The 10,427-nt window shown below is 36.8% G+C and overlaps 2 protein-coding genes across 2 annotated transcripts in view; one reads left to right on the top strand and one right to left on the bottom strand.

Annotated features, from left to right (window-relative positions):
- LOC107653493 (sorting nexin-30) overlaps window positions 1-5,928 on the bottom strand; it is an 18,338-nt gene extending 12,410 nt beyond the window's left edge. The window contains 6 exon segments of the mRNA XM_074186877.1: window positions 679-868; window positions 2,285-2,359; window positions 2,587-2,697; window positions 3,223-3,231; window positions 3,234-3,308; window positions 5,709-5,928. Coding sequence (XP_074042978.1) covers window positions 679-868; window positions 2,285-2,359; window positions 2,587-2,697; window positions 3,223-3,231; window positions 3,234-3,308; window positions 5,709-5,846 — 598 coding nt within the window. The 5' untranslated portion in view covers window positions 5,847-5,928.
- A 2,204-nt stretch (window positions 5,929-8,132) lies between these two features.
- The window catches only part of lyrm7 (LYR motif containing 7), a 3,237-nt gene continuing 942 nt past the window's right edge, over window positions 8,133-10,427 (top strand). Inside the window, exons 1-4 of the mRNA XM_016440207.1 lie at window positions 8,133-8,228; window positions 8,446-8,518; window positions 8,849-8,919; window positions 9,032-9,113. Coding sequence (XP_016295693.1) covers window positions 8,208-8,228; window positions 8,446-8,518; window positions 8,849-8,919; window positions 9,032-9,113 — 247 coding nt within the window. The 5' untranslated portion in view covers window positions 8,133-8,207. The remainder of the gene's footprint in view (window positions 8,229-8,445; window positions 8,519-8,848; window positions 8,920-9,031; window positions 9,114-10,427) is intronic.

Raw genomic sequence — 10,427 nt, 5'->3', positions numbered from 1 at the left:
CACTCTTCTTGTCTGTCTCACCTCACTCTTCTTGTCTGTCTCACCTCACTCTTCTTGTCTGTCTCACCTCACTCTTCTTGTCAGTCAGCTGGACTCACTCTCCTCACTGGATAAATGAAATCTGATCTGTGATGCGACTGTCGTTCGGCACGCTGCATTGACCAGCCGGGTTCAGTTTTTAATTGTAGTGTCTGTTCTTTTACTGAACTAAATTATTTTTATTACTATAAAAAATCAAAACGACGGTGGGGGTCGGTGCCACAGTAGGCAAGTGACGTAACCGGTGTTGCGGCTTAACACCGGCATCACCGTCAACACCGTCTATCGCGGCAAGCCTACTGGAGCGCCGACTGCAGAGCTTGTGCAAACAGCCACATGGCTATGATCAGGTGCTTTCTTAACTGCTGTTTTCTCACCGCTCTCATTTTTTCTGTGTTTATTTGTTATTGAGAGGAAAGTGCGCAGCACATATTTACATGTTCATCTAAACGCTGCTCTCAGCAGCATAGGCAGTGTTGGGATGTTAACTAAACAGTAAACTGCCATAAAAGTATTTTTAACTTTTTTACCCCTTCCTGAAGAATGATAAAGAGCTTTGCTGTCAGTATCTCGGGGCCTTTAGGATGGAAGATTAATGGATGTCATTTCTTTTAAAAGGCCAAGTGGGACGCTCTTTACCTGATTGCTCTTTGATGATTCGCTGTGCTATCCTGTCAATGGTGCCCAGTTTCTGTGTGAACAAGTCCAGATAGTCGCCCATGGCGGCAAACTCCACTGGCCGTGCCCTCACTTTATAACCGCCCGTCACATACTTCACAGATTCCCCCATTTTAGTCAGCAGAGCCAGGCCTTGACGCTTATTCAAGTCCTGAAAGTCAAGCATACAGTACATCAATTCTGTCTCACGGCCAAGAAAACCCTGCCAAAGCCAATGAAAACAATGAGTTTCTGGAACAAGCTTTCCATGTTGGAATATATAGCCTACTAGCAACATATTGCAAAAGCTCAATGTTGTCGGGCTACTCTCAAAGAGACATCTGGATCTGGTCATAAACAGCTAGTGAGGGTTTCCAGCTCTGGCAATCCAACACATCGCCGGCACAGACACGCTGAGAAACTTGAAGCATGACACATTTATGATTCCTGTACACTTAAGAGTTATGTTTCCAACTTTAATTTCCAAATTCTTTTCATTTATAAGGTCAGTTTGGACTCCCTTCAGGAACATTAAAGTCATAATGATTTGAAGATCTTTTCTTCTGTATCGTTTTGAAACGGATTTTCTAAAAAAGACAAATTTTCGAAAGAAAAACTGTAGGGCGGGGCTTGGCTCTGTGAATCGGTTGTTGATTGGATGTCGAGATGTGGGCGTGGCATTTAAGAGTGGAGGCAGATGAACATGTCCTTGCAGGGGCGGAGTTTAGGGCGGGGTTTAAGCTGACTAAATGATTGGATAAGACCTGCGTATGTCACCATAGAGAAATATTGTTTCATCAGAAGACCTAGTTATGATATTTAATTCAACATTACAAAACATTTTTAAAAAATGAAACACAGATCTATAATTAGTGCTGGGTAGATTACTTACAAATTGTAGTGCGTTACTGATTAACAGTTTTACATGATGAAAACTGTAGTTAGTAATGTAATCTAGGTTACTCATTTTAGGTGATCCATTCTGACTACTTTTTAGATTACTTTTAGATTACTTTTTATCTAACTTGTTTTAAACTTATCATTAAACATACTGTTTTGATAGAAAAAACAATCAAAGAGAAAGACAATTCTCTTTATCAACATCATAAAATGCATTAAATATTACAACTTGCATAATTATTTGCTTCAGACATAGTCTAATTGCTTGAGATGTGCTTTTTTTCCACTCAATTCAGAAGCATGGTTTGCCAATTTATTTAGATGACATTTACATGACCATTTTATATTGTGAATATAGTCACAGCTAAATGGTATGACACACAGCAGGATTTTCAGAAAGGAAAATGTGACCCTGGACCACAAAACCAGTCATAAGGGTAAATTTTTCGAAATTGAGATGTATACATCAGCTGAAAGCTGAATAAATAAGCTCTCCATTGTTGGCTATTGCTACAAATATACCCCAGCGACTTAAGACTGCTTTTGTGCTCCAGAGTCACATATTTCAAGTACTGGATTGTTGGAATCGGATTACGTAATCCAGATTACATGTAATCAGTTACTACCCAGCTCTGTCTATAATATGCAGTGTGAGTTTTTAATTTCATGCTGACTTTAAAGCACTGACCTTTGCTGAGAGAAATGCATTGAAGTGTTCATTGAAAGAGAGCACCCCCTTCATAACAAACTTCTCAGGCAAAGGCTAAAGGATTGCAGACAGGAGAAACAACATCAAACGTAGCCCATCGCGTGGTCTGAAATAGCAGATTTTGCTTAATCTTGGCAGCAATATCAGTGACTTGACCAAGTCAAAAACAATCGCCGCAACATTAAATGGCTCATTAAATAACAGCTAGTTGTACAAATGTGCAGATGCATTAAAACTAGTGGTTCTGAGAGCAGTGCAGTGAGGGTTTTTCCTCTACCTACTGGAATAAGGTGGGTGGGTTGGCTTTCCTCCAATTTGTTCCTCAGCCAGTCAAAGTCCTGGTAGCGTCGCCTTACTGAGTACTCAGGCAGGTCAAACTCTGTTCTGGTGGTCTGTAGGTCACACAGAAACAAAAACAGGTGAATATCATTTTTTTAAGCAATTAATACTTTTATTCAGCAAGGATGCATTGATCAAAAGTGACAGTAAAGACATTTATAATGTTACAAAAGCTTTCAAATAATCTCTTTCTATTCATCAAAGAAATCTTAAAACAAAAGCGCAAAAATATGAAGCAGCACAACTGTTTTCAGCACTGATAATAATAATCTTGAGCAGCAAATCAGCATATTACAATGATTTCTGAAGGATCATGTGACATGTGATGTTATATTTTTGTTCAACCCCTTGAATTAAAGTCTGCACTTCAATTTCCTCTTGATCGTTTCATTTTAATTCTATTCTGGTGGCATACAGACCCAAAATTATGAAACTTGTGTCAATGTCCAAATATACAGTATATGGACCGAACTAACACTAAGCCACAATCGGCCAATGAACTCTGTATAATTGGACCAATAATAGGAGCATCTCGCTGCAGTCGAGCAATGGCCCGTCTGTGAGCTTTGCCCTCTGACCTTTGTGCAGACTCTCGGTTCAGCAGAGATGAAGAGGAGGCGGGGCTTGAGGTGTCTACTGGAGTCCCATTGGGCAGGATCAGGTCCTGGGGGCGGGGAAAAAAGACAGACTTAATGGAACATCGATATTTTGAAAACCGAATAATGTAAATGTGAATATACACACACAAAACCCTCCAAAAGCAGCGATTCCCACAATTCAAAAAGTGGTTCATCAGTTAGAGATGAACAACAACAGTGAAACAGTTCTGCTCTGGTGATATTAGACCCAGAAGAAAACTTCAAAATTCACTCATTCAAGGCTGAAAGTGCAGTGCTCCTGCTTTCTTCCTCTCTTCAATGTTCTCCAGAAATGAACGACTTTATATGTTTTTATATATGTACAGTGTTTTCTTAAGAAAACATTTATTTGACCATATTAATGTCAAAATATATAAATGCATCGTTTCTAGATGCTTTTTTGCATACCTCCACTTTTTATTTGTGACTGACCCTTTTAAGAATTAACTTCCTTTTTTTTAAACTTTCATCAGATGTCATTTTTATTACTTCTACCAACCTTTAAACCGCATGCATAGGATTGCTTAACGTATGATTAAAATATAGGCAAGGAGAAAGTTGAATGGGTAACAGTGATTTTATAAGGCGTTTTGTTTCTTTTGGAATACAGAATTTGTTAAAAACTCAAACGTTTGAAAAAGAAAAACTTTATAAAAATGTTAAAACAGATATCGGAGGTTTTCTCCAGATGTGGTTAAATGTTTAACCCATCCTTCTGGGTAGTAACCCAACCACTGGGTCAAAACAGCCCAATTGCTGGGTTTGTCCCTATTTTACCCAGCACTGGGTTGTATTTAACCCAGCATTTTTTAAAGTGTGTAAGCTTCCAATCAGAAATATATATATAACACTAAAGTAGATTAACACCTTCTAGCTAGAAATTGGTCATAGGAATAAACGAGTACGGAAACCTCTCTCTAATAATAATAAAGTACATATAAAAATAAAATGAGATATAATATTATTATTAAAACATATGCATTTTAATATGAAGTAAACAACAAGCATTACCAAGCAATTAACATATCCAATAAACAGCTGGAAGCCACAGCGCAGCTGTAACAACAATAAATGAATGAGCTCAAAAGCAGTCTTCTGTGTCATGAGTAAAACACAACAAACTCTTCATTTAGCAGCATCTGCAGCAAGCTCAACACAGCTCTTGTACAGACACGACACACGTCAGTTCAGTCTGCACTCACACACTGCTAAACAGCCGGTTGCAGTGCTGCTATTCTAATACTACTCTTATTAGAATTTACTAATAGCAATTCTGTTAAAACGAGTTAAGCACCATTCATATTCAATTTTCTATTCTTCATGTTTCACTGTAACTTTCCTTCTCCTTTAAGTCTTAAAGGCATAGTTCACCCGAAAATGAAAGTTTGCTGAAAATGTACTCGTCCTCAGGTCATCCGAGACATTAACTGATGGACTGGAGTGGTGTGGATTGCTTGTGGATTATTGTGATGTTTTTATCAGCTGTTTGGACTCTCATTCTGACGGCACCCATTCACTGCAGAGCATCCACTAGTGAGACACTGATGCAATGCTACATTTCTCCAAATCAGATGAAGAAACAAACTCATCCTAATCTTGGATGGCCTGAGGGTGAGGACATATTCATCAAATGTTTATTTTTGGGTGAACTATTGCTTTTTATTATTTTTATTTCCATTTTCTGGGCATACATAAATATTTTGCTGCATATATTTTTGTGCATTTGATAAATAAACCTTGATTTGTGTCACTGATCAGCATTAACAATAACTGAAAACTGGAAGATCACATACATGTAATTTAATTTGACTAGTTTTTAGATTGAACACAACATGCTTCCATTTCTTAAAGCAGGCCAATTGTTGTGAATTCTCTATTAATCAGTAATAATGTATTATGGCATGAACCTGAATGTGTAAAAAAAAATGCACTCCATTCATTCCACACACAAAAAGAAATACTGTGATGGTTTCCTGATGTGTACCATCATACTAAATAAAGAGCTAGATCTTATATCTTTGCAGTACATGTCCACCATGGTACGAGGCCAATAAACCATGCATACGGTAAATACACACACACACACACACACACACACACACACACGGTACAATCATGGTGCATGTTCAAACAACCGCGATAGTACCATACTAGTGCATTTCTAAAAACATGGTAATACCATGATGCATGTTTATTAACAAGGCAGTAACATTGCATTTTCCATAAGATATTACCACGATATTTACTAAAAAAAAAAACATATTACGAAATGGACTCTGTGTACTGTTTGAGGCTGGATAAATACACTACTTGCTTTTCATCCAGTACAATAGCGTAGACATCTCGACACACTGCCAGCACTGCTGGAGAATTATGAATGCCGCCGAGCTAGCAGCGGGCGTGGGTTCATGTTGCCCTGATCTCACCCTCTCTCCGGCGCTGCCGGGGTGCAGCACATCTGGGCTGCGGCTCAGCGCGCTCTCCTCGGCGGACAGAGGGTGGCAGATGTCCTGGATGGGTTTCTGCCCGGACGAGGCCAGTGATCGCGGGGTGCCGGCACTCATCGCGCAGGTGTTTGTGTTTCACAGCCGCACGAACCGAGACAGCGAACATCTGTCAGCTGACAGCCACCGCGCAGGTGCGGAACTACACTAGTCACGCTCGTCACTTCCGGAAAATCTTACTCGTTTCAAATTAAAAGTACTCGCTTCTTCGCTTAAAAGTCTTCGGCGCTCACTGATCAGGTTTGTATCCGAGGTGAATGAAGGAAATTCCGTTTAGAATCATTAATAATGTTTATCCTACTTTACGGAAAATATTCCGTTTTGAAGAAGCTGAAACTTTTGCACATGTAATGTTTTGCTTGCCCAGTCACATCGCAGTTCTGGCAGGATCTTTACAGTTGGTTAAATATTATATTAATAATGACATTCCTTATCTACATTTATTTCAGGTTTTGATTTATGTGGATGGTCCATCAAAACAGATGTCACTGATGTTACACATTATTATTACTATGGGTATCATATTCATAAATGCAAGTGGAATAATAGCAAACCCTCTTTAACTTGTTTTAAAAATAAGTCTAAAATGTATTTGTCTTCCATAAAATATTTATCAAAAGACAATGAATACCTTGGTGAATTATATAACGCCTCTGTCTTTCTAAGATTTTGTAAATGTGTTTTTATTCATTTTTTTTCTTTCTCCTTGCAACCCCGCTAAAAAGTTGTTTTCTTGTTTATTATACTGTATAGCTTATTGTTTCTTTTATTCATATGAACCTGTTTGAGTGTTTTTATTCGAAATCTCAGTTGAATGACTGAAAATTAGATCAACACCATCTAGCGACAAAACGTCGGAATTTTTAAATGTTTCTTTTTTAATTATAGAATAAACATTAGCATTATGCATGCACTTTAGTTCAATTTCTTTTTTAATTATTGAATAAACATTAGCATTATGCATGCACTTTAGTTCAATTTCTTTTTTAATTATTGAATAAACATTAGCATTATGCATGCACTTTAGTTCAATTTCTTTTTTAATTATTGAATAAACATTAGCATTATGCATAAACTTTAGTTCAATTTAAAATATTTAAAAATATACAGTTATGCATACAAAAAATAAAACAGCAAAAAGAACAAAAACGAGGAAAGACAACTACAAAAAGAATAAATAAATAAATGTTTTATTTGCTAAAATCACGTGACTGCACGATTTGAAATAAGCTCTGAACCACCGACTTCTCCCTGCAAAAATAATAGTAATAGATAGCCTGCTCATAATTTCAGCAGAATATTATTACTCTGCCAGCTGTGACTGCTTATTGGAATAATGCAGTGGGTAACATCTGCTGGGAAAAGTGTGGATGCTTCCTATTTATTAACTAACGAAGTAAAGGAGATTTCTTACAAAATAATTCATAACTTCTATCCTGCAAATCACATGAAGAAATTCAAAAGCGATATTTCCTCCAGTTGCTCTTTTTGTGATGACTCTGTTGAAACTGTTGTTCTTCTCTTTTGGAGCTGACCATTTACAAAGAAATGTTGGCAAGAAGTTTTAGGTTTCATTGGGAGTTAAATGTATAATGAATGTGTCCTGTTTCGGAAGGACGTAGTGCTGGGTTTTGCTGAGTATGAACAGTCTAATAAAAACAGTTTTGTGCAGTGAATCTGATGTTGTTGCTTGCTAAAGTCCATGTGCACATGCAAATATTCAAACTGCGACCTCTCTTTTTTTGTTTTCATTAAAAAGACTTTGAGCAATACCTTTCATTCATCCAACTGTCTAAGAACAAAAAAAGCTCTAAAAACTTTGTTTGTAATGGCAATCTTTAATCTTTAATGGCATGTACGTCTCAAATTGTTTTTTTCTCCAGTGTGTAATGTATTAAACACCCCCTTTAACATGATACACATTAAAAAAAAAACATGGTTTTGACATGGTACTCATCCCAAAACCATGGAATTAACATGATAAACATAAAAAACATGGTTTTATCATGGTTCTCATCCCAAAAACATGGAGAAATCTATAGAGCTCAAAGAGTAATAACCAGAGGATCTGAATGAGTGTGATGCATCTTAGGCAGAAATTATTAAATGTGTAGTAAAACCAGCTTCGCGGATATCTGCAGATAACCAGTGCTGTTGAACATCCTCCAAGCCTCATAGTAAGAAAACAAATATCTAATAAAGATTTTACTTTATTCAATGGGAGATTCCCATAAATCAATACCATGATCAACAATACAAACCGACTAACTAGCTTCTTCTGGAAGATTCTGTTTCTGTTTATTGCTAAAAAAATAAAGCACACAGGTTTCCGGAAGAGACGCGTCCTCCAGTACAGCAGGCGGCGCTGTGCAGCGCCACAACCTCCAACATTAACCCGAGAACAAGCCTTCTGCCTGATGGATGATGGGGACACGCTTGAAGGTGAGGAACAACAGCAACTACTTACAGGATCCATGTTTTCTTACATTATTATTAACAATTTCTGTATTTGCTATGTTTATTTTCAAACGCAGCAAATGCAGTTGCCGTTATTAAATTGTTTAAACAGATGGCTTTACAAGAGCAAAGTGTCATTGCATTATAAAATATTTGTTTATAGTCATTTATCTTTGCAGTTTCTTAATGTTTGTATTCACAGGTGCTGCGGGTGTTCAAAGATCTGCATAAGACCAGAAGCCGTGTTTTTAGAGATGATGACCGAGCTCTGACAGGTATCAGTAAACCTACACACACCAATATTAATAACTCGTATGCTACCAATAATTCACCACATTCTTACATTCAGTTGTCTACATTATTAAATTACATACTTAAATTCGTTACATATTCACTTAATTAAGTTTTGTATTTTTTTTAGTGTTGATGCTTTTGTTTGGAATGTTGCTTTTTAGCTCAATTTAATTCACGTCCTGTGTTTGTACGTTTTTTTTTTTTAATCTTTGCATTATGAATAAATTAAAATTAAGAAGTATTTATTATTGTTGTTGTTGTCTTAGTTAATGTCTCATACAAGTAAATTGTTTCCCCCTCTGAACATGAAGCTGCCAGGTTACAAATAAATGAAGAATTCAAAAAAAACAAGAATGAAACATCAGAGCAGAATATTAAAGAGGCAAGTCACGTGACGGCACAGCTGGATTACACTAGATATCATATCAGAATGTCATTTCTGTCTGCTCTTGGAGATCTTGGTGAGAATCACAAAGCTCAATATCTCTTTTCAGATGCTTAAAATGGCCCGAGCGGTTGAGACCATCCTTCGTGAAAATGTGATGCAGGGAGAGCATGTGGAGGAAAATAAAGTCTGTAAGTGATTGGTGTAAAATTATGGGGGAAGCTCAAGAACATGATCACATTTCATCCCAAAATCAAAAAAGAAAAGAAAAAAATGAGCATATTTTAGCCCATAAGGTTTTTTATTTATGTATTAATTGCACAGTGACAAAATATAAGCATCATTTTCCTCCCAAATTCTCATTACTGTAATTCTTCTCGGCATTGTTTGTTACTGTAATACAGTGATTTTAAATCTGCATAAATTCGATAACAAATACTACAATATATACTTTATTATTCAAATTGTATATGTATTATAGAAATGTCTAATTAAATTATCTTGATTTATGTTGTGTATATTATACATCCACAGGGTTTCTGCAGGTCTTAAAAAGTCTTAATTCGGCAATTTAAGGCCTTGAAATGGGTGATTTTTCCAGATCCATTGGCAGATATTTGTTCTTGTTTTAAGCATAAACTCCCTTCATTTTGATCAGTTTCACAGAAAACAAGATGAATGTCATTTTGCTCCTCAAGTAAATGTATCTTGATTTAAGTCTCTTTTAGACAGACAAAAACCCTGTACAAATGGTGTTCTTTCTCAGTATTTTTGACTTGTTTTACAGTGTAAACAAGTCAAAAATACTGAGGAAGAACATCATTTGTACAGGGTTTTTTTTCCCACATATTCTAGTGTTTGTGAACAGAGCTATTCAAACCTTAAATGGGTGGTTGATTGCGATTTCACTTTTTTAACGTTAGTTAGTGTGTAATGTTGCTGTTTGAGCATAAACAATATCTGCAAAGTTACGAAGCTGAAAGATCAATGCAAACGGAGATATCGTCTTTTAAAATTCTGGCAGTTTAATGCCTACAAAAACGGCTGGTAGGGACTACAACGAGTTACTTCCCGGGTCCGTGACATCACAAACCCAGATAAACCCCGCCTCCGGGAACACGCAGCAAAGGGGGCGAGGCCATGCTGCACTGCTTTAGATAAGAGGAAGAGAAAAAACGAAGCATTAACACATGTTAGACTGCACGCCATAAACACAATCAAGCCTATAAAAAAACAGTCAACCACCCCTTTAAGCTTTTTTTTTTTGTGTGTGTAAAATGAATGAAAAAGTAATGGAGATCTGTTGGAAGTTGTATTTTCAAACTTCGAAGTGTTGCTAATACAAATCACTGTGTGCTTCATTTAAACAACATATTGACGTATTGTATTCTTTTCCATTTTATTCCTTAAAGGGGTCCTATTATGCTCTTTTACAAAGTCTTGATGTTGTTTTGGGGGTGTACTAGAACAGGCTCTCATACTAGGTTGTTCGAAAAACACATTAT

This window comes from Sinocyclocheilus anshuiensis, unplaced genomic scaffold (genome assembly GCF_001515605.1).
Source record: "Sinocyclocheilus anshuiensis isolate Anshui unplaced genomic scaffold, SAMN03320099.WGS_v1.1 scaffold3, whole genome shotgun sequence".
In the NCBI taxonomy this organism is placed as follows: Eukaryota; Metazoa; Chordata; class Actinopteri; order Cypriniformes; family Cyprinidae; genus Sinocyclocheilus; species Sinocyclocheilus anshuiensis.
Note: the sequence above shows the minus strand (reverse complement) of the source record. Positions and strands in the feature narration are given on the sequence as shown.